At 34.6% G+C, this 27,217-nt stretch overlaps 2 protein-coding genes across 6 annotated transcripts in view; both read right to left on the reverse strand.

Moving 5' to 3' along the window:
- The window catches only part of LOC149808127 (uncharacterized), a 33,746-nt gene extending 24,593 nt beyond the window's left edge, over nucleotides 1–9,153 (reverse strand). Inside the window, exons 1-3 of the mRNA XM_089973610.1 lie at nucleotides 8,998–9,153; nucleotides 6,387–6,501; nucleotides 5,855–5,911 (exon numbers count right to left, since the gene is read on the reverse strand). Coding sequence (XP_089829736.1) covers nucleotides 5,855–5,911; nucleotides 6,387–6,453 — 124 coding nt within the window. The 5' untranslated portion in view covers nucleotides 6,454–6,501; nucleotides 8,998–9,153. The remainder of the gene's footprint in view (nucleotides 1–5,854; nucleotides 5,912–6,386; nucleotides 6,502–8,997) is intronic.
- An 8,979-nt stretch (nucleotides 9,154–18,132) lies between these two features.
- LOC149808128 (triokinase/FMN cyclase-like) overlaps nucleotides 18,133–27,217 on the reverse strand; it is a 69,277-nt gene continuing 60,192 nt past the window's right edge. For all 5 annotated transcript variants that reach the window (XM_089973641.1, XM_089973632.1, XM_089973656.1 and 2 more), the window contains one exon: nucleotides 18,133–19,211. In XM_089973641.1, the coding sequence (XP_089829767.1) occupies nucleotides 19,065–19,211 (147 nt within the window). In that variant the 3' untranslated portion in view covers nucleotides 18,133–19,064. The remainder of the gene's footprint in view (nucleotides 19,212–27,217) is intronic.

Raw genomic sequence — 27,217 nt, forward strand, 5'->3', positions numbered from 1 at the left:
AACAGATAAATGAATTGTACACTGATATAGTAAAAGCTTTGTCGAACTCCGGTAACAGCTTGACTAGTAAATCCAAACGTGGTCACCGGTTATACCAGGCTGGAATGACTGTGTCAAAGAACTACACGACTTTGCAACGTCATGGCCATCTCAATAACCAAATGCGCCAAACAAGAGCACAATTTAAGTATGCTCTGAGATTATGTAAGAAGGAGGAAGTAAAACATAAAGCAGACTCGCTAGCACAAAAATATTAAAATGTCGACCAACGTGAATTCTGGAAGCAAGTTAAACAAAATACGACAACTTCCAATAAACTACCAATTTGCATTGGTGGGAACCATGGTCAGAGTAATATATGCAACATGTGGAAAAAATCATTTTGAAGACTTACTCAGCAGTGTTCAAAATGAATCGAATAAGAAGCAAGTGCTCTCAGCATTGAATACTCCTTCTGCTCGTATTGAGGTAATCACATTATCTGAGATCCAAAGTGCAATAACAAGACAAAAAGTTGGTAAATGTCCAGGATCAGAGTTTTTATTTATGGAACAATTTAAATTTTCAGATACTAGACATCATGTGCTATTGATGATTTTATTTAATTGTATGTTTGTGCATAACTTTGTACCAGACGATTTCATAAACGCTACAATTATACCTCGTCTGAAAAGCGAAATTGGTAAACTGGCGGACAAAAATAACTACAGACCTATAGCTCTTACGACTATTATTTCAAAAATATTTGAATGCATCATAATGCAAAGATGTGAAGTCACAATCTGTGATAATCAGCTTGGTTTTAAAGAGCAGCATTCAACAGATTTATGCCTATATGCTTTTAAGGAAACTGGCAGCTATTATGTAGAACATGGCAGTCCAGTGTTTGCTTGCTTTTTAGACGCTACTAAGGCATTCGATAGGGTCAGTCATTTGACACTCTTTAAAAAGTTGACTGATATTAAAATACCTGTCTACATAGTTCATACTTTAGTCAACTTGTGCGGCAAACAGGTGTATTATATGCGATGGGTTATTTCCCCTTTGTTATTTAATATTTGGAACTAATCTTTGGAACTAAGACATTCGTTTAAATTCTCATATTATTAACAGATGGAACAAATTGGTCTTTAAATGTGCCACTTAATTTCATTCTTAATAATACAGGGCACAGTTAATTGTGTAGATGTATCTGTATACTTGTACTATGATATATATGTTCTTTTATGAATTAAATCGTAAGCTGGGTCAGTGTTACGTGGGGTTATGTCTGCCACCAAATGTGTTGTTTCTTAATAATTTTAGTTTTACTGATGTCATTGATAATTGCTTCTATTACAGGTTTAAGGAAATTATTAAAGATATGTAAACAATACGCATTTGAGAATGATATCATCTATAATACAAAACAAACATCAGCATGTATAGTATTTCAGCCAACTTCTTTCATATTTACCCCTTGTACATCTTAACGGTAATGATCTTACGTATGTCAACAGTTATACGTATTTGGGTCATATTTTGAAATCCAGTCAGTCAGATAATAAAGATATGAGACATTACCGAGTTTTGTGTTATCGAACAAACATGCTTGTACGTAAATTTAAGAATTTTTCATTAAATATCAAAATTAGATTATTCAAATCTTATTCCTGCACCATGTATTGTGCTCCTCTGTGGACAAACTTTAGTGAATGTATGAGAAGAAAACTAGATATGGGTTATAATAATAGTCTTCGGTTTCTATTAGATCTTCCTAGATGGAACAGTGCCTCCAATATGTTTGTAAATTATAACGTATTCAATTTTAATGAAGTAATGAGAAAGTATGTATTCTCAATGATGACAAGAATATATAATAATAAGAACGGTATATTGAAATCTCTTTGGAACTAAGACATTCGTTTAAATTCTCATATTATTAACAGATGGAACAAATTGGTCTTTAAATGTGCCACTTAATTTCATTCTTAATAATACAGGGCACAGTTAATTGTGTAGATGTATCTGTATACTTGTACTATGATATATATGTTCTTTTATGTTTACAATGTTTTTAATTTATATTTTAATTTAGATGTATGGACTATGCAGTCTGAAATAAAGAATTCTTATCTTATCTTATAATCTTATACTGTATACGTAAATAATAGTGCCCTGTGGACTGTATATGCGCCGGCATATGTGGGTCTGTGCAGTTTCTTAGGATAGGAGTAATAAGTATATTAAAAATCATGGTTCCTGATCTGAAGGCGCCTCGGAAGATCAGGAATTTTGTTTTTTGCAGTTCAGATTCGACTTATAAGCGAGTATATAAAGTCCGTATTGTATCCAAACCAAACCTTGTATGGAGAATAATTATATCCAGCACAGTACTGCTGAATAATAAGGCCATTCGAAAACACAATGCTCACAAATCTTTCATCAGGGCACTGTTAAGCAACTTAACAACGAACTCAGTCGACTACCTAATCAACTCATTATTGACAAGTTGTTAAACCAATCAGTTGGAAAATACGATAAGGTCTCGTGGTAAATATCAGTTCCAGCCAGCAAAGCAGATAACTTTCAAGGTCTTCCTAATGTCCTCTGCACTGTGAGCATATAATTTACTTGATCTATTCGTTACTGATATTGCAATCATACGTGAACAATATGTTAACCAGCCAGTATGACGAATACTTGAATATGTTAACCAGCCAGTATGACGAATACTTGAATATGTTAACCAGTCAGTATGACGAATGCTTGAATATGTTACACGATAGCAAAACAATCAACAGTACACTAAACCTGATAAATAGCGGTTATGACATTAACACTAAAAGCAACAACAAAAAGTTGTGTGTAAATAATGTATAAGAAAATTCCTGCATGTTTTATTAAATCGTCGGAATTGAATTAAGCATGTATTTGTATTGAAAAATGGAGCACCCATGGATTTTATGTATGTCAGTCTCAAACAATGCAAGGATGCCAAGAGAGGATACATAGTTTGATATAAGATTTTTCTGTAAATTATATGACAGGCAACTTAATTGGGCAGAAAATCTAAAAACTGCTTCGAACTAAAATTTGATGGAGATACATCATGTAATCCTTAAGAGATAGCTAACGTATTTGCCAAATAACATAAAGAAAGGCACACCTCCATAGAAAAACCCATTGTCTATATACACAGTGAATGAAGAAAGGCACACCTCCATAGAAAAACCCATTATCTATATACAGTGAATAAAGAAAACATTCTTAAATTTCTCGTCTTTAAAGAAAAATATACCTTTGCTTAAGTATCATTATATATAAAATAAGTTATGTAAAGCGACGGGGATAGATGGTGATGAGAACTAACAGATATGATATGGTTGCAGGAAACTGACTAAAACTATTACAAATCTATTCAATGCTATACTAAGAAACTGTTATATACCATGTGAAAGGAATGTCGGCCTAATTGTACCAATGTACAAAAGCTGAGGAAAGTGTACAAATGATCATGGCAGATACAGGTTTGTATCATTTCTACCTGTTTCGTACAGACTATATATATATATATATATATATATATATATATATATATATATATATATATATATATATATATATATATATATATATATATAATATATACACAGTAATACCTCGAACATTCGCGAGGTTAGGTTCCAGAACCAGTCGCGGATCAGGAGGAATCGCGAATGTTTGGTACGAGTCACTAAAAATGCTAATAAATGCTTATTTCTAGGGTTTAAACCCTAAATAGGACCCAAATCATGCTCCCAAAGCACTTTAATTTCATTTAAAAGTTACCTTAATACATTACCCTTAAAAAGAGAAATAAATGGTTGACGTAAAAATTGAGCACAGTATCGCCTAATGGGTATTTGCCACACTAGCGCATTTACAGTACGGTACATGTTTACTAATATTACCCCTATACTAATTCATTGGCTGCCGTTTTCTTTTGCACTCACAGTAAGGTAAAAACCAAGTAACGAATGGTACTGTAAACTTAATGACTGACGTTTTCTTTGTCATTGTCAGGAAGGTAAACTAGTTAAACTTCACATGTCACAGAAGTCATATAACGAAGGTACAATTCAATAAAATAAAGAAAACATGTACGTAGAGGGTACCAATGAAAATTTCGCGAATTCGTGAATTCGCGAATCCAGAAACGCGAATGCACGAGGTATTACCCTCTCTCTCTCTCTCTCTCTCTCTCTCTCTCTCTCTCTCTCTCTCTCTCTATATATATATATATATATATATATATATATATATATATATATATATATATATATATATATATATATATATATATATGTATATATATATATATTACATCAATTCGTGGTATAAACTGAAAATGCGAAACTTTCCGAATACCCAACTGCAGGCGTCCAAAGGGAATTGCGTTGCATAACTTACATGAAGCTATCTTCGTTAACCTGGAATTTGAATCAAAAGACTATGCCGCATTTTTAGACACAAGGATAGCATCGGACGCCATGGCACGAGGGACTTTTCATAAAGCATTCCTTACTGGAAATTATTGGCAAGCTTTTCGCCGCAATAAAGGAATGACTGATAAATACAGCACTATTGCCATAAATGACACTAACTCTGAATCCATACCAGTCAGGCAAGGTATTTGCTAAGGTGGGGTGCTTTCTAAGCTTCTTTGCCTGGTATATATTAATACTATTTTAAAGTTCCTGGAAGTTTCCAAATCAGAAATAAGTGACGGATCAATTCCCCCTGGAAACCCTATTTTAGCTGAAGATATCAATCCTATAGCGACAGCCCATGCTCATTTACAAGATACTGTTGACTTGTATTCGACAACCTGGAATTTCAAAAAATCAACGAGAATAAGATTTTGTATTCAAATGAAACAAACAGACGAAAAATTGCAATGTTTTGCAGAAAACTGGTTCAGAACACTATTCAGACTTCCTGAACTACCCAACACATATGTATCCCTATGAGCCTTGACAGGAGCTATGCACCAACAACAGAAAAGGCATGCTTAGAAGGAAGACCATCGCTTTATTCCCCTACTGCGATTGGGAACAGGGAAAGTAAATGAAATCGCTCAACTGTTACAGGTCTAGATAATACTATTATTATTCCAACAGCACTTTAGAAAGCTGCAAAGTGTTGCCAAAGATTGGATGGAAAGACGTAAAACGTTAAATATATTTCAGTATCAAAGTATGAAGCACCTTCAAGAATTTTCACGCAAGATCATGCCTAGAATGAGCAAAAAGCTTACATGGACTGAAAGAATTGTCTGAGAAATTGATACAAGAAAATCAGGCTCTCCATATTGCTTGAAATAATTAGCAACAATTATCAGCAACATTAAGTTGTAATTATCTTTACCAAACCCTCAGTATGGAATAGAGTGCTCAGATCCAAAGCGTGAGTTTGGCTGATGTCATTGTTGTTTAATCGACGAATATTTACCATATATGTTAGCTTATAAGTTGAGCCCAACTGCAAAATGCACAGACCCAGATCTGCCGTCGCATAATGCATCGGAAGATCTGGGTGTGTGCAGTTTGTAAGGAGTATTCAGTAGAACAAACAATATAGATCCTGATTTGCAGGCGCATTACGCGACAGCAGATCAGGGTTAATGTCTATATTTTGCCTCGACTTAAAAGAGAGCAATCGATTCAAACAGGATAAATTTCAAGCTATTCCTATTGGTGAAAAATACTTTCGACTAAAAGTTATTAGAACATATGATGGTAATACTTTAATTTCCTATTATTTTACATGGGATATCAATTTTAAATCCATAAGCTTTGGTCATTTCCACATTAGTTTAATATAGTATGCATACCTCTTTCTGTGCCATTGTCGAGTATCTCTTGATTTTCTATCAGAGTTTGCTCGATATCTGAAAATGAGACAATATTAATTACACAAGAGCTGATGAACGAGAGGTTGTTATTTAAATGGGACCTGACTGATGCTGCCCTTGATCTGTAATTAGTGATTCCGGTTTAATAAAAATTAGGTGCATTTTATTATTTTGACAATACAAAGTAAGTAGTCTACGTAAAATTAAATTTCGCACCAGTTGTCATCATATACATGGATGAAATTGCTACACATGAAGTACCTTGTCCAAAAATTGCAGAGAAATCTACAAGAATCTGAACTAGATGCAGACTAGAATATGGGAAAGTGCGCGAGAAATACCCTGAATGTCTTACTTTGAACACCATTGTCCTGATATTTGACACATAATAGTCTATTGGGACAGTGCGCGAGAAATTGCCCGAATGTCTTACCTTGAACACTATTTTCCAGATATTGTGCAAAGAATAGTATATTGTGACAGCGCGCGAGAAACAGCTCGAATGTCTTACCTTGAACAGGATAGTTGTTGTATTTTTCACAGTATTCCGACCAGGTCGAAATTCGAGTAACCTCCATGGATTCTGTGTTATCTGATGTCTGGCTCAGTCAAATGAATACTATGTTCTTGAAAGAAAGAGAGAGAGGGAGAAAATGTTCGAGTCTGGGTCAACATTTGTTTGGTAAAAGGTAAATGACCTAGAAGTCAGACACTCCAAAACCACCTTGAATTACAAATTGTACATATAAATGCAATCATCCATCTCATGCTATCCCACCCCCTTCAACCTCCGCTCTTGCTTCTTTTTCTTACATCGACTCTCAATCGATGTGACCCGATACCAAAAGCACACCTTTTTTCCCCTCAGAAACTAGTGTATCTGCTTTTTTTTTTTATTGAGAATTTGGTAAGATACAGGTGAGTCTGAGAAAGCTTTATCCTCGACAATACTTGAAAATAAATAACTTTAACCAATACAGTCGGGGTTGTTGGACCAATCCATTTGGCTAATAAGCGATTGATACGCAGAAATTAATAAAAGATGAAATAATATTTTATATTGATAAGAGGGACTATTTTAATAAGTCTGTAGTACCGACTAGGGGTCTTTTCACATTACGTCGTTGCTGTTCCTGAACGACTCAAAACTATAAATATCTACCTAGACTGTCTGTCGTTCTTCACTAGCTCGCGCACTCGCCTACCTGTCTTCAGCATCCTATCTATCCATCGGCGACAACAGAAATCAGTACCGCGTTGACACATTAAATCTCGTGTAAATGGTATTTGCACATATGGTTTTAAAATAACGTAAACTCGTTAACGTATCGGTTGTGACTAAGATGTCCGCAGGAGATTGTTGGTCTAACTTCAGTGGACGGTCGATCTAAATCAAATACGGACAGTTTGATTTACCATTCTGTAGAAGATTAGCAAGGCTTAAGTTTGGTCAATTGCTGTCTGAGAACCGTATATACTCGTATCGTCTACGTCCACTATTTGCAATGCATAGTTTTAATATTTCTAAAACAAACAGAACAAATAAATATAAGGAAATATTGCTTACATGTGTCCAAAGAGATCTAAATCCAACCTTTACAGAATTATTGAGATTTTCAAAAGACGTTGAATTGTATCACATCTGTTGCTTGAAAATATAGACTAGCCCAAGTAAATATGGTGACCGTGTTGCTAAAGAAACTCCTGCTTGATTCGAAACGCCATGTTGACATTGTTTGAGACCCCGTGGCGTCAATCATGGTTAGAACTTAAGAATCAGTGAATGAAAAGACTAAGTTTTGTGCATCTTTCAAATATATCTTTAATGCATTCCGTTTCTAAAATCGGTAGCAGGGTACAACAAACGGAATGGTGTGAGAATACAAAGTTTAAAGTTTTACATGTCGAAAACACGAATGAAATATTCACTTTTTTTAGCGATTTATACGTATATCTTGGACGGTCGACATTAATGAATTATACAGATTGCCCAAATCGAATTTGTGTTAATATTTACTAGAGGAATGATTATCTTCAAAATCTTTTTATTTTATTTTTATTTTTTCGATGTCTTCCATAGTTAGATATAACGTTTTAACTGTATTTCAGCTTGATAGTAGAATCACGTGATCATTTTAAAACAAAAAGGAATAAGTGAACTATACGAAGAGAACAAAACAGACAAGGTCATATTACACTCGAGCTAATGAAAGAGGTTGGCATTGGGCCTGATTGGTTTTGTCTCGAATGAGCTATTATTCATTTCATTTGGATACACGTTTAGTGCATTTTGTTTATTCTTACGAATACAAATTACGTAAATTTGTTTAAGATTAAATTTAGCACAATATATGTCATCATAAGCACAGTTGAACATTTAACAGGTCAAAATTTGTGGGTAGCAGTTTAGAAGCATTTCTACCGAGAAGAGTACAAACCACATTGATTTTATAACATAATTTGGTTGTGCCGAATCCAACTGTTCTCTCCTTGTACACACGTCTTACTCAGAAAACAGTTCGGCATATAAGATCATTATGATTGTTTACGCATACTAATGTAGAATCTACTGTCTCTAGTTTATGACCGAGAATTTGGTAACAAACAGTTAAGACGAAGAAAGCGTTATCCTCTGTATGACTTAATATGGGTAACTTTAACCGATACATGCGGGACAGCGGAATCAATATATATGACTAAAGAATAATCGATTGTGCAGAAGTTAATGTAACAAACAAATAATGAGGTGTCTGTATTCCAGCTTAAAGAGTCTTTCCACATTAAGTCTCGATCATTCTTGAACAAATGACTTAGCTTATTTATCTATACTGACTGTCTTTAGTAACTCGCTCGATCACACGTCCATCTGTCTTCATTCATATATATATATATATATATATATATATATATATATATATATATATATATATATATGCACACACAAACGCACATCTGCGAGAATGTGTTTGTTTTTAATAGAAAATAATACCATGACGCATTGGTTTCACGTAAATATGTCCAGTGCAAATGACATGATTGTAAAATAGGTTAAACATTATATCTATATGCTACTATTATCACAATAACAAAAATTTGTCACGGATTAATACATAATATCTCACCTCTAAATGTTCCATGTTGTAGATATAATCCTGAAGCAGAGTAGTACTGTGCAGTGCAACTGCATTAAATGTGTAATCACTTTTGCTGTCCATTAATGTTTTGAGACTTGAGTGTCGTTCCCTTCAATCTTGCTTATCCGGGTATTTTTCTAAAAGATAAGTCCGTAAATCAATAACAGTACACAAGTCTAGGCTTGCTGTTTTGTTTGACAAATCTCGAACGAGCAGACGATATACCCACCGAACATGTTACTTTCCGTTTACACGACTGAGCAGAATTATATAGCAAAGACAACAATATCGTATATCTTGTACTTTGACGCAAATATAAATGCTCGATCTATTTGTGTTAATTCTCCAAAAGCGATTAGGTTTGCAAATCGTGGAAAAAATTAAACCCTTAAATATTTAACAACTAAGCAGAAAAAGCACAGGAATAACCTTACTCTTAATCCTTATTATCTTGCATAAGAGTCAGTTATTTGCATGGTCAAGTTTGCTTAGGGGCTATTGTTAACGAGAATAATCTTCGTAGACTTCTTAGGTATGGCACAGCTAAATATAATGTATAGCACGAAACAACTGGAAAAAATATTCCATTGTTTACTTTAAAAACTGTCAATTGAATGTGCAGGTACAATCAGTTGTGTAATTTATTTATACGACTTAAAACTGTCAACATTATACTGCTTGATACGTGCATCGAGATAGATGTTCAATACAGATAATACTGTTGTGGTCGGTACCGTAAATAGCGAAGAAAATTCTGACACATTCGTGAAATATATAACTATACTTATTTCTTGGTTTACATTTCACTTCTTGTCTTTTCTCCATTCACTGATGTAGTTCGGTAAATATTAATCCGCAGAACTTTATTTTTTTCCGGTATTTTCAGTCCTTCGTTCTTAATACCCGTGTTACATTTACGAAAAGTTCTTAACACTAGCAAATATCATAAATATATATTTATGCACAGATGGAGATATGTTGATTTTGCTTCTAAGTATGAGAACTATTTAAGGTGTAGGACGTGTTACGCTAATATGTGAGAAGTCACTTCCTGCAAGGAAAGATTGTTGTCGAACAGGAAAAGAAAAAAAAGAAGAAAGAGTAAGATAATTACGAACTGCGAGATCTATTCGCAGTTGTATACTTCAGAAGAAGGTAGACCAGGTCCGTCCCAATGGTTTTAAGCTCCCTAGGCGAGCTATGACTTTGCCAGCTCCCCCCCCCCCCCCGAAAAATCCCTTGGTCTAATTTGGCGCTATTTAAAGCCTGGCGCCATAGGCGACAATCAAGTTAGCTTATATCTGGGGCGTCCATTGTTTTTGGCAGGGAGCCAAAACAGATAAGCTGCTTAAGGTTGTAGAACAATTCTTTAACACTAATTATGCGTATTAATTAAAATGCGTATTTTCAAAAAGGACTCCCTACAAGGGCCGCGGGCCGTACAATGTGAATGGCAGGGCCACAGGTTGGAAACACCTGGCCTATATACCAGTTGGGCCGGCCCTGAGGTAGACCCTTCAGCTATGTTAGATTTTGCGATTGTTGCTAATCGTGAATGTTAAAGCGGTGATTATGACATACACATCTAATTATCTGTTTTTTTTTTTTCTGCAGTGGATTTTATGATGTGGCAAATATGATGGGATATGCCCTGTTTGGAGGCGTATGTGAATTTTAATTAGTCCGTTCGATAAATGTCAGACAGATGGAAGAGGACAATGTTAACATAAGGTCCATTAGTGGAAAATGACAGCTGAGACAAGACTAAACCTTGGACTATTTGAGCATGTATCGTAAAATGATATTTTCCCGAATAGTTATTAATAAAGGCGGTCTAGATAGAATTATAGAATTATTCGGACTTGGTTGGGAGTGTTAACATTTCTGGCGGTTAGAAAAGTAGTCTTTATTGGCTAAGCTAAACGAGGGGATGTTTTCCCCAGACTAAATTTCATGGTTTAAGTATCATACAACGAACTTTTAGGCAGTCCGAGCTTTTCTGTCAGGAGGTGAAGCTGGCTATGAGATCGGTATAAAGTAATTTTCTCGTTAAATAAATCGCCCAAGGGACAGAAGGTATGGAAATTTGAGAGATTCTGGACCAGAGAAGAGAAAGAGGGAATTCTGTGATGATAAATGAGTGAGGGCTCGGGAAGCATAAATGTATGGTCTCAATCACATACAACATACATTGATGCAAGTTTATAATTATTTGTTGAATTTGTTCGTTTTAAATTCATTCTTCAATTCTTCCTTGACATCAGAAAATAATCGTGCATTTAAGTCTTGAGTGTTATGTTATTCATGTAGGGTTAGACTGTCAGATAATATTTAATTTTTATGAATGGGTTCAGATTTAGTAGTTTTTTTATGTAATAGAAACCATGTACCGTAGGAATTTTATGCATTACTTTGAAACGAGTTGTGAGAATTAATTTATCTGTCTAAAATGATGTATAATGTATGCTAAAATTAATTTGTCTATGTCTGGAAATGTATGTCATTGAATCACTAATTAGCAAGGAACATAGGACAAGGAGTGAAGTCAATTAATTTGTGTAATTAAGTTGTGAATTCTTTTTAACCAAGAACCGATGGTGTTAGCATTAGGAACGTTTGTCGACTGACATAACTAATAATTTACAGCCAACAGTGGGATGTAATGGTTTATCTAAGAGGTCTAGTTATGTCATGGTTCCAGTACGAATGCGAGTAGCCACTAGAAAGGACAAATTCACGTTAATAGCCTGTGTGTGTGTATCAGATCAGGTTGTGTACTGACAATAGCTTAGTTCTGTTGAATTCAAGTAAGACAATACCTGATGTAAAAAAAAGTGTGGGAATAGTGTTAAATCCCTGGAAAAAAATACAAAAAACATGACATTTAGGTCAGGTATTATATTTTTATTTGAAGGAAAAATAGCTTCATACCTGTACTGCACAGTGGAAATGAGTGCAGTCTATAACCGAGAGGGTTGATGACCCAAAGAGGCCAGAGGAAGAGAGAGAAGGAAAAGAAATATGGCAACTGGTTTGGTCAAGTTGATTATCTTGCTTTTATCTTGCTTTTTAAACTACCCAGAGCTAAGTCACAGTAAGTACTTGTTCTCCTTGCAAATGGTATGTTTGGCATTTGATACATTTCAGTGTTATTCTTTTTCCATTGTACATCATTTTCAGCTTTAAACTGTTTAAACTCTCTCTGTGTGTGTGCGTATATATATATATATATATATATATATATATATATATATATATATATATATATATACATATTGATTTTTTTATTGTGACCCATTTGCTTTGTATTGCAATGTACATACCAATATTGATACTGTAAGTTTTATACCTTTATAACCATCAATCAACTCCTTTAGCAAGGGAGATGAAATAATTTTCATCTGGCTCTAGTCTCCCTGCAACTACCATGTATTCATCAAAATGGTCATGCACATGTAATGGAATCTCCAGATCCAATTCTAAAATGTGACTGGTATCATATTCATCAAGCCAATTGAGTAAACACTGCTCTATCAATTGAATATGCTCATTAGATGCCCATCTAAAGATTTTTGCTGGCATGTATTGGCTCACAGCCTAAGCTTGGAGGCTGTTGGTATCTAGGTAAATCATGAATTATCCCGATATTTACCTTCATCATGTTTCATGTGACCAGCTTTGTCCATCTCCTGATTTGCTTCAGCATATCTATGTGTTATCATTCTAATTCCACCTCTTATTCCACTCTTAACCATCAGAAACATGTAATTGTCAGCTAAATGCTCTGATGATACAAGCACTATCTTTAAACTTCTATCTTGTGCTAATATTGTGTGCAGGGTTTTGTTTATAATTTTCAAATAGTCTGATAGACACTTCCAGTTCCTGAAAAATGTCACATAGTAACAATGAATCTTTCTTTACCTAACATTCATGTAGATCTGCAACTGTTTTCTGGCTGACAATTTCTATGCCATCATGTGCATACTAGCAATCATCATTTGAATAATTAAGTGACAAGTAAAATGTCTCTGTTGGTGGTACAGCTGTTTCATTATACATTCATAAAGATTAATGTCTTTCCTCAAATATTTATACTCCATATTTGTAAATTGTTTCAACATTTAAATGTTAAGCATGTTGTTACTTATACGGTCTCTTAATCAAAGCTATCGAAAAACTTAACTGTACTAAAAACTGTTATTTCCTCTCCTTCCATAAACCAATGAACTATACAATTTTTGCTGAATGATGTGTATATGACATCATCACTATAAACTTTGTGCCTTATTGCTCATTATCATTTTATTGCAGATATGACAGGTTTCGTTGAACTAAAATGTATTTCATCTTCTTTTGTGAACACCATAGCCTTTCCATTATCTGTCCTATACACTTATTTTACCATTTTACCTGAAACAACAATCATCAGTAGCAACAACAAAATTGTGCTAATGGATGCCTGAGAGATGAGGAATGATGGAAAACAGACAATACACAATATCTTTGGTCTATGACCAGTAGATCTAATAAGGTGTTTTGACTTCCCAAATCTATACATGTTGAAAATTGGGAGGAATTTTTCTTTAACTACTATTTTAAAGCAATACTATGGACAAGAATATTTAACATGTGCACATGTAGGTCCTAAACTGCAGGACTGATACATGTATAAAAATGTAGTTTTTACTCTGAGCTCAGATGAATCAGGGATTACTTGAACATATTCATGTATCTTAAATGTCAAATAATCTTAGTTATTTCAGTTGAGCAAGTCTTTATTCTTCTTTAGTTCTCAAATTGCATCCTCTTTCAAAAATATTTGTTGAGAAACAAGATCACCATTGACAGCACATTATATACCCACCAAATAGTAAAACCTGATTATAATGTTTCTTTTATCAAAAACTCTTTCACTGTTTGGATACAAAGGTACTAAATGACATAATACCAAGAGAACTTCTCTTTCACTGGTTGGATACAAAGGTACTAAATGGCATAATACCAAGTGAACTTCTCTTTCACTGGTTGGATACAAAGGTACTAAATGACATAATACCAAGTGAACTTCTTTGCTAGCCAAGGTCCCAATATGATAACCATATCTACGCCTTGGCAGATCGAACAGATATTTTAGTGCTTTGTCCTAGTGACATCTACTGTTTCATGAGTAGCATCCTTTAGTATGTAATGCCAACTAACCAATAATGTGTAACAGTGGTGCATGGTACAATGGCTGAAAATGGTGAAGGCAATTGACTTCAAAAGGATACTTTGTAAGTTTAATATCGAAAGTATGACTATGTACCAGAGAGAATCCATTACATGTTTATTTGCATGAAAGATATTTGTACAAACATGGACCGGCAGTGGAAAAATTGATTATTCGCGAGTCCATTCAAGTTGTTTTCAAATCTGAACAATTATGATTGAATGTGGTGGTTTGCATATTCAGTGAAATTAACAGACCCAAAGCACACAAATATCTGCTCTATACGCAAAGGTGTAGATAGGGTAGATATAGATAGGGAGCGAAGATGAGTGAACTTGTGCACTACATTAATGTAGCTGCCAGTTTGACCTATGATCTATTGATCCCCAAATCATTAGGTTTCTTCTTTGCTTTAGATGTAATCTGGCCAAAAAGGCTGCCACAAATGCAAGTGACTAATAAACTTTGCACTAGACATATGATATAGAAGTGACTCTTCTGAGTCACTGAAAACTCGACCATTTACCTAATCTGAACTCAGTAGGGGTCTTCCTTGTCTCATATGCAAACCATCCATAAAATTTGGTATAAGCAAAGGACATATAACTCAAAATGTTTTGTAGAATCAGTTTTCTTAATTTTTTTTTTGGTGACTTTGACCTTTGACCAAGTGACCCCAAAATTGGACAGGTATTTTTCCAGTCTCAACTGCAAGTCGTAAAGAAATTGGGCCTTGGATTGTGGCATAAGACTCTAGAAACTGTTTTGCTTCCTGGAATCTTTCTGGTCTTTTCAACCCAAAATCAATCAGTGTCTTCCTCGTCTAAAATGCATGCCATCTACAAAGTTTTGTTAAGGAATCTGGTACAGAATTTGTGGAAACTGTTCACCGTTTTGTAGTCCCTGTGACCTTTCCCTTTAACATTTCAAACCAAGAGTGAATAAGTGTCTTCCCAAACTCGTGTGCAAGTCATCCACATTGTTTGGTCCAAACAGATTAAAATAAACTCAATATCATCTGTTGAAATGTGTTCTTCTTCAAGTTACTATGACTTTGACCTCTGAACTTTCTCACCTTGGCTACAAAGTTTGCTATATACTTTGTAAACCTTAATATAGTGGCTGTGACATGAACAAAATAAAAATTTAAAATAAGGCTTTTAATGAAATGTTCCTCATAAGTTGCAACTGTTCTTAAAAAGAATTTAAGAGTTTTCCTTTTCAAAAGAGAAAGACAGAGTTGGTACTTCATTGTCAGATGTGTAGAATGATGCAAGGAACACTAATCAATTCCATGGATAAAGCTGGAGGTAAACACAAGTTTGATACAGGGTTACATTATCAGGGTTCGTACGGTCTTTGAAGGTCTTTGAGAGTTTGGGAAAAATGAGGTAGCATTTTCAAGGCCTTGAAAGTTTGGGAAAATCGAGCATATTACCCTGAGGTCTTTAAAAGTCTTTGAAAATTGAAATAAGCCTAAAAATTTGTAATTTCCTTTCCAGAATCACAAATAAAATTATCCGAGGTTGTTAGATTCAGATGTAATCTAGTTATCATGGTTATGTTCTTTTGATGACCCGTTCAGTTTCATTGCCGCCGCAGTAACAAAAGAGGCTTTGTTTGGCCATCCAAAGTTGGCCTTGGCGGCGACTTCAATAACACATGCACTCTTCATCAAAGCAAGACGGCTACACACTTTATCAAAGGAAGTCAGAAATAAAATTGCCTAAGGTCGTTAACTTCGGATGTAGCTGGTTTCCTGGCTTCTTTCTTTTGACGAATCGTTCAATTTGATTGGACGAGTCCATCAGCTTTGGCCAATCAAAATGTTCATTACACTAATTCACTCTACGTAGAAAGTGCGCGAAAGTATTACGCTCGAGCATTCAAAATTTGTTCAGTCGATTTACATCTTCAGTGTTTAAAAATGCCAGGTCTTTGCTCTTTCAACGATATCTGGCTTGAACAAGAGAAATACAAGGAATGGTTGCAAAAGGATAAATTATGTAAATGAAAGACGTTTTGTACATTGTGTAAAAAAGACGATCAACTTGGCTTCAATGGGAGAAGGAGCCCTTACAAGTCATGCCAAAGGTAATTGCAAATTAGTAACTACATACTGTTCATTTAGTGGAACAAAGATGCAGAAGTAAAAGCTATTGGTAGTTTTGGGCAAAATAATGGTAACTCATTACTTTTTGGGTATAAAATAAAATATTGTTTAGTTTGATGATTTGGGAGATATGGCAAAAGAGGGCCCGTTTAAATTTACTTATACTGTCGTTTTATTTAACATGTTTGAGGGACAAAAATCATTTTCGAAATTTTTTTTCTACATAATAATGTTCCTTGGTTTAATATAGAAACATCCATTGTAATAAATTCAATTCACGGATAAACAGTTTCAAAATGTGCATGCGTACACTATAGTAGAGTTAAGCAAGAGTTGTTGTTCTTGAATTGCGAGTGAAAAAAAAAAAATGGCGTAAACGTGTGCTGTGAAGCTTTAACTGTAGGAAGTCAAGTCATTTGATTAGGCAAATAAAAAAAAAGAATGAAAAAATGTGTTTCCAGTTGACGGAATGTCCCCGTTTCTCATTGCCAACCGTCGACCTTTTTCCCCAGTGGTATAAAAAAATTTTAAAAAAAAAATAACATTGCCGAAATTGATTTGTGTATCTATAGTCTGACTATACATCCCCGTTTGTTTGTACCCCTATATTTTAATTCACTTTTTCAGAAGCCATTTTTTAAATGGTAATTTGTGTCTAAATAGCGTTTCTTACTAGTATGTAAAACCGAATTAAAAATTACTTTCATACATCATGAAGTTATTTGTTTTCATTTAGATTCATTAAAATTCTTGCAATGATAATTAATTTTGTTTCATTTCTAGGATATAAGCACCAACAAAATAAAAAATCTGCAGAACAAATCGCACCAGAAAAAAAAGCAAATATAATAATGCATTTAAAGCAGTGCTGATGTCTGTTAAGAGAACAATTTATTTTGTATTAAATCTGACACGTATGTTACATATTTCTGAAAAAATAACAAATGTTAACCTATTTTCCAGATCATTATAATGCTATTTTAGGAAATTAATTATAGTTTGACTTTAATCAGTAAACAATATTGTAGTATTTGGCATTCGTTGTTTTCTCATATAACCTGTATACACAATGTTAGCAAAAATAGGTCTTGGAAATCTCTGTTTGTGGTCTTTGAAAGTTTGGGAAAAGTCTTTGAATTTATCATTCATAGTTCAGCATGAACCCTGATTATCGTGTAAATAGCACAGTCATTAGTATAAGGAAATTAGACACCTAAGAAGTTTGACCCTGAGTCTGTGATACAGAAACAGAGATTGAATGGAAAGCCAGATCAAGCATGTAAGGTTAAATGGGTATGTAATAAAACCAGATATTACATTCCAAGTCATCGCTCTGGTGGCCTAAATGGTTAGAGTGTCCACCTCTGATGCAGGAAGTCACAGGTTTGAACTCTTTCTGAGTCATAACAAAGACTTATGAAAATGGTATTAACAGCTGCCTCGCTTGGTGCTCAGCATTAAGTGGTTAGTTTAAGGACTGGTTGGCCTGGTGTCAGGATAATGTGAATGGGCGGGACATCATGCTACATGTATGTGGCATGATGCTCCAGTGCTAGACATCACTATAAATTGCAATAGTGCAGACATGGTGGCAATATGACTCCACACACACACACACACACTCCAAGTCACATGCTGTCTATACATGACTAAATCTGAAAAGTTGTCTTATATTAGGGAAAGCTCATGATTATTTTAAAATGTGTGAATGAACATTCTACAGATAACTTGACAAAGCGAATCTATACATCTGGGTGACATATTTGTTAAACAAACAACAAACTGAGACCACAGAAGATGAATTTGAAAATTTATCTGAGTACTCATTTTAATATATGTGCTAAACAATAAGTTATCATAAATTAAATATAATCACCATAATCAACAAACTTGATAGATCTAAAGAAATTTTTACGAGTTTTACAAGTTAGATCAAGTTAATGAGAAATGACTTGGTATATTTTGATATACCATACCTCAACAATTTTGATTCTCTGTAAATTTAGTTAAATCCATATCTGTCTCAGATGATACGTATGACTGTGTTTTTAAATAACATATGAGAACATGAAACATACAAGTACACATTCATGTCCTAAAACCTTACACAACAATTCAGTGATGAAATTAATTGAGCATTAATTAACAAACTGTGAATATTTGTGTAACATTCAATCTTTTATCAGACAAACAGGAAGCAGTTACCATCATTAATGTAAATATTTGGACCAAAGCAGTTTTACAGTCTCACTGTCATCTATTAATCCCTTGTTGCCGAGTACAGGTAAACCATTCCTTAATATACATTCCAAGCTGAATTTCTTTTTAATTCTTCTCTGCTTTAATGTTAAACTAAATGGGTTAATATTATACATGACATCCTGAAATTGTATGGACTATTGAAAATTAATAAAATTTTTGAAAATATGGTGTTCATAATACAGATGAGTCCTGGTATTAGATTAATGACAGTAGGTCACATTTGCGAGGGGTGAGTATGACACTGCTCCTGCCAAACTTTATTTAATCAACTACAGGAATCACAGATTATTTTCATGATTCTTTTTCTTAGTACAAAATTACTGATATTTCATGCTATAATCAGAATCTGATTTGTGGCTTGAAGTTTTAAGCAAAGTCTGGATAACCATTGATTATTTGAGACTGGAATGAAGAAGTCTCCCTAACTACAATGGATACATCGCTTCTATGGCATGGTTAAAAACCAGGCTACAATTTCTCAAGAACTGCCCGAAGCCAGATTGCCACAGCAGTTGCTCCAGGATCAGGTTTGGTCAGGAGGTTAGCACTGACGTAACTGGCTCGTCCAGCCTTGGCTTTCATCCCTGTAGTGGCTTCTGCTGCTTGTTCAGCCGCCTGGAATATTGGGATGGGGAATACAATGAAGCTGCTTCTGATAAATGACTGGCATGTCATATCATTTTCCTACTGATGATGATGATGATGGTATCTGGCACAATATATAATTTTCATTGGTTTACAAATTCTAACTTTTCCTAATGATGATGATGATGGTGGTGGTGATGATGATGGTGATGATGATGATGATGGTGATATCTGATACAAAATATAATTCTGAATGCTTGTGCAAATCTTATGAAAAAAACTACAAATTTTAAAAAATTTCTAGTGATCAAGCTCATTGTCATTTCTGTTTACACAGGATCAAGTGCGTGCAGCTTATGACCAGAATGAAAATATTATGAAAATCAAAATATGCAAACTATAAAAGATCCTTTACATTATTTAACTCTGTATGCTAAATAACATATCAACTACTCTTAACTAATAACTTCTTGTCAGTAGTTGTAAGTACCACTGACCAATCATAATACAGGTTTGTCATTAGTTGTAAGTACCACTGACCAATCATAATACAGGCTTGTCAGTAGTTGTAAGTACCACTGACCAATCATAATACAGGCTTGTCAGTAGTTGTAAGTACCACTGACCAATCATAATACAGGCTTGTCAGTAGTTGTAAGTACCACTGTCCAATCACAATACAGGCTTGTCAGTAGTTGTAAGTACCACTGTCCAATCACAATACAGGCTTGTCAGTAGTTGTAAGTACCACTATCCAATAATAATACAGGTTGTCTGAATCATTTGGACATTTCTTAAGCTGCACTTATCTATAAATATTTCTTGAAACAATGTTGCTAAGTGAAATAACAAATTGAGAAGCAGTTTTAACTCGACAATAAACTCTGTGAACTCATGGCCATGTCAAACTTTGTAAGCTTTCATGGCTCTATAGCCAGTATTTTTTGCACTATTACACTAAAATGGTTTTAAGCAGCAGAGAGGGTGAACAGCCTCTAATTGACTTATCTGTCAAATTGCAAAATAAGCCTTCCTCTGAAAATCGCAAAAAATCTAATTGACTCACTCTCAAATCGCAAAAATAAACCTTTCTGAAAATCGCAAAAAAAGATTGCGGCGGTGACTGTGGGGCCGAGACAGCACCCTCGTTGCTGCTGCTATCCAAAATTATTACCAAGATCGACGCGGTATCTCGACCGCGGATCATGTAAGTTTATTGTAATAAATCCATGCGGGGTTGACTGAGCCTAACTAAATAAATTTCTAAACTTAATTACATCCATGTCTCCGCTGCACCAAGTCTGATAAATATTTCACAACGTATGTGTATCAACACCATTAAACACAGCAAGAATATTACAATTATCTCTGATCACTTTAGGTATTTGTGTATACCGTTGAGTAACATAAATCACATCTGTGTTTTTATGTCTCCCACGTGAAAATATCCAAGCTGGATTTGATTGCCTATCCAGCATTACATCATCATACACGACTAAACTGTTAATAAATCCATCAAGGTCATCTATGGATGGCGCTTCATTAATGTCAGTAATAAATTCAATAACATCATCACCGTTCTTGTCCAACATATTTTATTTGCATTAAAATCTTTAAATACATCATAGCATCGCTGATCATCTACAGACGGAGCTACTAAGTACAACTTGTCCCATTTGAGCCATCTCATTATCAAATTAAGCAGCAGTTGCATTTTACCACTTCCAGATGGACCTATTATGATCATTCGGACAGAATTTTGTAGCGCAGCGTGATGCTTGACCGGCTCTTGCTTTCGTGTCACTGAGAAATCAATTACATCCACGTTGTAGAAATATAATAAATAATACAGATTTATATTGTGTAAAATGCAGGACACATACTCCCACAAGTGGACTAACAACTATTATAACAAAAAATAATGCTTGCTGAGTGGTTATTTGGATATCAATATGCGAAGGAAATAATTCAAGATATGAAATCTTGTGAATGGGTTGCAAGATTACCAAGTGTGATAGCTGCATTAAATAATGAAATTACTTGAACAAATTCTAATGAAACCTATTAGTGCGATCACAAAAAAACATACCAAAACAATGACGTGATTTTTCAAAACAGCCAATATTGGGTAATGTGACTGTAAGATATTTATATGAACCTGGTGAACCTGAAGGTGGTAAAAATGAGCAACTGATCCTATCTGGAGTATTATGACACATAAACTTTCTAGCGTGTTAAGTGTGCATTATGATCAATAATTTCAATTGGGGCTCCGTTCAACTTATTCTTTGATTCATATAAAATCTCTCCAGTTATTGTTTTTACTATTATTGGAAATTTTAATTTACTATTATTGGAAATTTTAATTTACTTCCTAACTCGGCGACATCATTTTTTGTAGCTCTGGTATCCTTGACCGATTCAGCCCATTTGTTTATTTTTTCATGTCATAGATCCGTTAACCCCTTTCCATGCATCACATTTGTAAAATGTTTGATTACTTGTTTGGTTACACAATTCAGCTTTGAAAATCTCATTGGTGCAAGATCATTAATGTTGGGGTTATCATTTAGTTGATAAATTCCATAAATAATTGCGGTCATAGGATACGCTCTAGCGTAATATGGTTTATCAATTCCAGTCAGCAATCCTGGCTTGGAATTTTTACTTAGCACAGTGGTTTTTCCATTATGAAAAACAGGATCACGTTTGTCACGGATAATCCACTCAGCAGAATCTGTTTCTGCTAGCACAATAAACTTTATTTTGAAAAAATATCTTTGATCGTTGAGATAATTAATAATCTTTTCCGCATGCTCATCGTTCATTGTAGCATCGATGACTTTGTCATTGTGTATAATTTTGAATGTCGACTACGTGTGAGATGCCCCATCATCACGAAATTCTTTTTTAGGATTCCAAATATTATTAATCAGATTATTCATCAGATCAGCCAGAGCTTGCCTCCGCAAGTCAGGGGTTCTTCTGTCAAGATCGAATCTGGATTCAGAAAACAAAGTTTTCCAGGGCTCGATTGTAGATAATCTCTCAAACTCTTCCATATTATATTTTAGACAAATATTTAAATAAAAAATATTATATATACAATGACTCAAATAAGAAATCAATGCAGGTGGTTGATGATAGGGTCTTAACTCCTTGTAAAAAAATCTTGCGTAAATGAATTCTGAAGACAGCATTTGCAAAGCGTATGAAGAGGGAGTCTTGGTCCAAAACTCTGTTTATGGTGTGGTGTTGGAGTTAGAGGAAAAACGCAGTTGTGGTGGTAAAAGATATAGAGAACTAAAGTGGTATTATGTCAAGGATTCTGCTCTTGTTAAGGTTATAAGAAACCCTGAAGATTAAATAGCTAGATTTGTAAAGACAAATTGTAATTTAGACAAATAATATATATAATGGAGCAAAAAGAATTTGTCAGACATCCTATCATCAAAAATTATGAAGCATCTCATGATGGTGTAATCAGACACTGTCAGCAGAAAAGGCCAGTTGGTGTTGTTAACAATACTGGATATCTAATGTTCACCGCCGAAAAGGGGAAAAATTATCTCTCTCATAAATTTATATACGAATGCTGCTTTGGGGTGATCAGAGAGGGTCTTGTGATCGATCATATTGACTCAGATACAAAAATAATTCTTTGAATAACTTACAAGCTATTACACAGAGCGAGAATTCTGCACATGGTAATAGTGGAAAATGCAGAACAGTTAAAGGAAGGCAGTTAGATCTGTAAATATTGAGACCGGCGAAGAAATAATATTTCAGTCAATGTATGCAGCTGGCAAGTATTTTGGTATTAACCCCCCACGTGGTGCAATATGTTGCAGATAAAATACAAAAATCGACCTTTTCAAAGAAGAATGAACAATGGATATCATTTTACTACATTCCAATAGTGTTAGATATGGACAACGTCCTTGATAAAAATCTATGGAGATAACTCTGTCAGGCTAAGTTTTCTCCGGTAGATCAATTAAGCAGTTATCTCATTTGTTACCGGGTAATTATATTTTTATGTCATTGTAGCAGTCACGATCAATACAATTTAAATGTCTACGTGATAACTGATAGACAAATTTTCTTCAGTAATCTAGAGGTTGCATTTTTTACAATTGTATTATTGAGATATATAAAGATATATTATATACTGTATAATGAATTACAAAAATATCAATATTATTTCTGCTATTAAAAAATTAAAACATGACGGCATAAATATATTTGATTAACTAGATCCTGTAAAAATTATTTCTGATTTTGAAACATTATAAAACGTAAATATGAAGGTGGATACACACTACCATTGGAATACAAATTTGTAAAACAAATTCAGACGGGGAGGTTTCAATCGCTAGCTACAGTAAAAGAATATTAGGTGAGGGAATTCATCCCTCTCTCTCTCGCAGTAGAAAAAATTAGAATTATCTCGTGAATACAAAGCAAAAAAGACAATCAACACCCATATAAGACAATTAAGGAAAATTATGTCACAAACTGTCAGTGGTAATGAAAATGAAAGTTAGAGTCATTCGTGGAAATGAAAGTGAAAGTGTGTCAGATTTGAGTCTTTCTCTCATTGATTTTAGTCAATTTGTCAGTAAAAAATATATCCACCTTTGATCAAATCAAGGATGGGGATTATTTTTTTTTACTGTTTTTAATGTGTATCACCCATTAGTGACATTTTTAAATATGTACTGTTCTTTTTGTCCTTGATAAGGGGAGACAACACACTACGATTAAAAATCCTCGAAAATTTTGGATTTTTAAGATTGGAAATCTTTAAGATTTCACATATAAATTCAGACTCAAAACTTCTCCACGAAGGTCAATCAAATTATTGCTATGGTCAGTTCGTTTGAAATTTATTCTTGATAATAGCGTATTATCCATCGTAGATAGACCAGATTGATCGGTTCTTGCACAATGAGCGATCCAGGTGGGACTTGCAGTGTAAAAGTATACAGAATATATCCTTGCTGTGCTTGATTTGATATGTCGGCGTTTGTCTGATAGCTGCCATCAATTACATCACATACAAGACTGACTGTGATCACCGAGGTTATATTTACAATTTCTGGAGAAATATGACGGCCTTCACCATGTTGTCCATTGTTGTACCGGAGAATATTATCCTGCTGCGGTGTTATCTTTCTCCACTCAGCGAGAATTTTAGGAAAATATTCATCAATGATATCACTGACATATTTCTTTAACTCGTCTGGGTTATACCCGGGAAATTTAAATGTTATTTTATGTTTATCAAGGAAAAATCTTCTGTTTTCACCTGGTGCTTGAAAAACTAATTTTATAAGTTTATTATGAAAAAATTCAATATCATCAGCAATCTGATTCAGAATCTCTATTTGTTTAATGATTTAATCTTTCGTAGACGTCACGTTAAAAAGATACTCGTTAAAACATTGATGTAAATTTTCTAGCTGTTGTTTATGTTCATTATTTATATTATTAATAATTTCTTCAATGTTTATTTCGAATAGTGCCGCTTTACTTAGAGAGCCAACTTCAGTGATGAATAAATTCCAATAAAAATATCCACCCTTAACTTTTCCCCACACATTCCATATCCATTTACTTCCATATCTTGGAGCAATTTCATGATACGAGCATTTATCCAAAGTAAAATCAGCCCATGTTGGCTCGGGTATTGGTGGAGGTACCGGTGGAGCAACTTCAGGCCATCATAAAACACTTCTGATTGATGACTAACATACATCCATGGCGTAATCCGGTGAATTTATCTCTATTGTGGCTGATAGCATCAGCTCGTGTACTGTTATTGCTATCTTGGAGTCTTTTCCCGTGATATTTTTTATTCTCCGTTGAAATTCATCATTGATTTGTTCGATTTGATAACTGCCTGTGGGTATTCCAACAACTACCCAGTCAGGTGTTCCATCATCCTTATTTTTATTTGCAAATACCAGCGAATTATTTGATTGTAGTCCACCAAATGATCTTGACCTGATATTTGGCCAACTGTAGTACACTCGCAACTGCACAAGGGCGATTTCTTTTACTGGAATCGCAGTTGGAAAATTAATACAGAACTCAGGGTTAGTGGAGTTCACTGTTATCATCGTGGTTTTCAGTGGGCTTGTATTTGCGGCTATCTGCTGAAGTAGTTCTTTCATTATTAAAACTCCCATTTTTCAAATCATGGTTTTCTAAATCAATTACTTCATTGTATGTCTTAAGCATTATGTCAAATTCAGAATCTGATATCGTCGTATCGTCAAGGCTTGATGATATCAATGACGATAATTTAGAATACGCGTTCGATGCTGTGTGTAACTGCAAAGCATAAACATGCAATTTTGTACTCGTGTACGTGGATATTTTTTTCGTGATAACATTGAAAACCCCAGCGATGGTTGCCGATGATGAAACACATATTGTCACAGCTGCAGCTGCTGTCACTGGTGTTAACACTGATAACACCACACCGGTGGATACAACGAGTGTGGATACTGAGTATACAACAACATCAATGAGAACTGCATGTCTTTGGTATTTTTTTACTTTCGTTGTATATTTGTCGACGATGGTTTTCAACGTTATTTGCCAATCACATACTTGATAATATCTAAAATTTTTAATGTCGATTGAAATGCTCATTATACTTTACGCAGTATCCAATTGAGGCATTTCAGCAACAACTTCCAGACAACACCAGTAAGATGCTGCAGTTAATTTCTTATCAGCTGCTTCCAGTATAAATGTTTCTTTGTTTCTGCTATTTAACACAACAGACACAACTCCGGAAAACTTATCAGTTGAATGATACAGGGATATGTAGTGTATATACTAAATTTTGCAGTGCTGAACACAGACAACCTGTACACACCAGTGACTTCAGTGGTATGTTTGATAGTATTATTTTGCTGTGAGCATGTTCAGAATCCCAAAGACACTGTGTATACTATGTTGGCGATCTGTTCCGATGTTACTCCGGGGGGATTTTAATTTTTTTAACGATATCAGGAATTCCACTTATGACATCTTCTAGTGTTTTCTTAATTGTGTCAATGCTCGTCTTGATATCAGAGAGTTTCATGTCAGCGGTCAACGGGGTGCCAAAGAATTCCTCTGCAATTTCATTAAGTTTCTGAAAGTTTCTACAGAGGTTTGTAAAGTCACTTACATGAACGTCGTACTTGGCTCACAGCGTGGATAATTTACCATCTACGGTGCTGTAGTTAACATCTACATATATTTTTGTTGCCGCATTTTTGTTGGATGTTGGACCTCTTAGCACAACTATTTTATTTCTGTTCATGCTGAGTTCACCTGTCATTGTGTCAATGGTATTCTTCAAATGATTAGCAACGCTTCTTGCAATTTCATCTCTGATGGTTGTAAACGATATATTTGAGTCTCTGATTCTACCCCCGTCAGTAAATACTGGAATGTTATCCATACTAGCACTGAGTACTCTATGAACTATATCATTCCATTTGATATTACTCGTTTTTAAAACACCGTATCTGTCCTGAAAAACAACAACTTCATCTCGGTCAACTCCTGCCAGGTTCATAATATCAGCGAGTTTGCCTTTAGTTGCGTAATTTGACAGATCTATGTTGGATATTTTTTTACTTGCAATAGTATCACTGAGGGATCTTCTGTAAATATCTACCATTATTTTCTTCATCGTTTTTCCGAAAGGTGATCTAAATCGCAAACTACTGACTTGTATAATTGTGCACAACTTTGTGAGGTGGCAACGATGGCATCGCTGATATAGCATGGAGTACAGCAAGTGCTTCAAGGCCGCATATTGGTGGATTGGTTAACTTTTGTGTTGGTGGTGTTGAGTACCAAACTTTTACTTGTAATGGCATAACATACTTGATAAATTCCTGCGGAGGAGCTAACCCACACAAATCGAAATTCCACGGGGATCAATCGCATATGATACCCAGTGAGTTCCAGGTCCAGTGCTGTTATCGAGATTAATAATACCAGTTTCAATATAGTTTGGTCGTTGT

This window comes from Sinohyriopsis cumingii, chromosome 1, assembly GCF_028554795.1.
Source record: "Sinohyriopsis cumingii isolate HCF-2022 chromosome 1, ASM2855479v2, whole genome shotgun sequence".
NCBI classification, from domain to species: Eukaryota; Metazoa; Mollusca; class Bivalvia; order Unionida; family Unionidae; genus Sinohyriopsis; species Sinohyriopsis cumingii.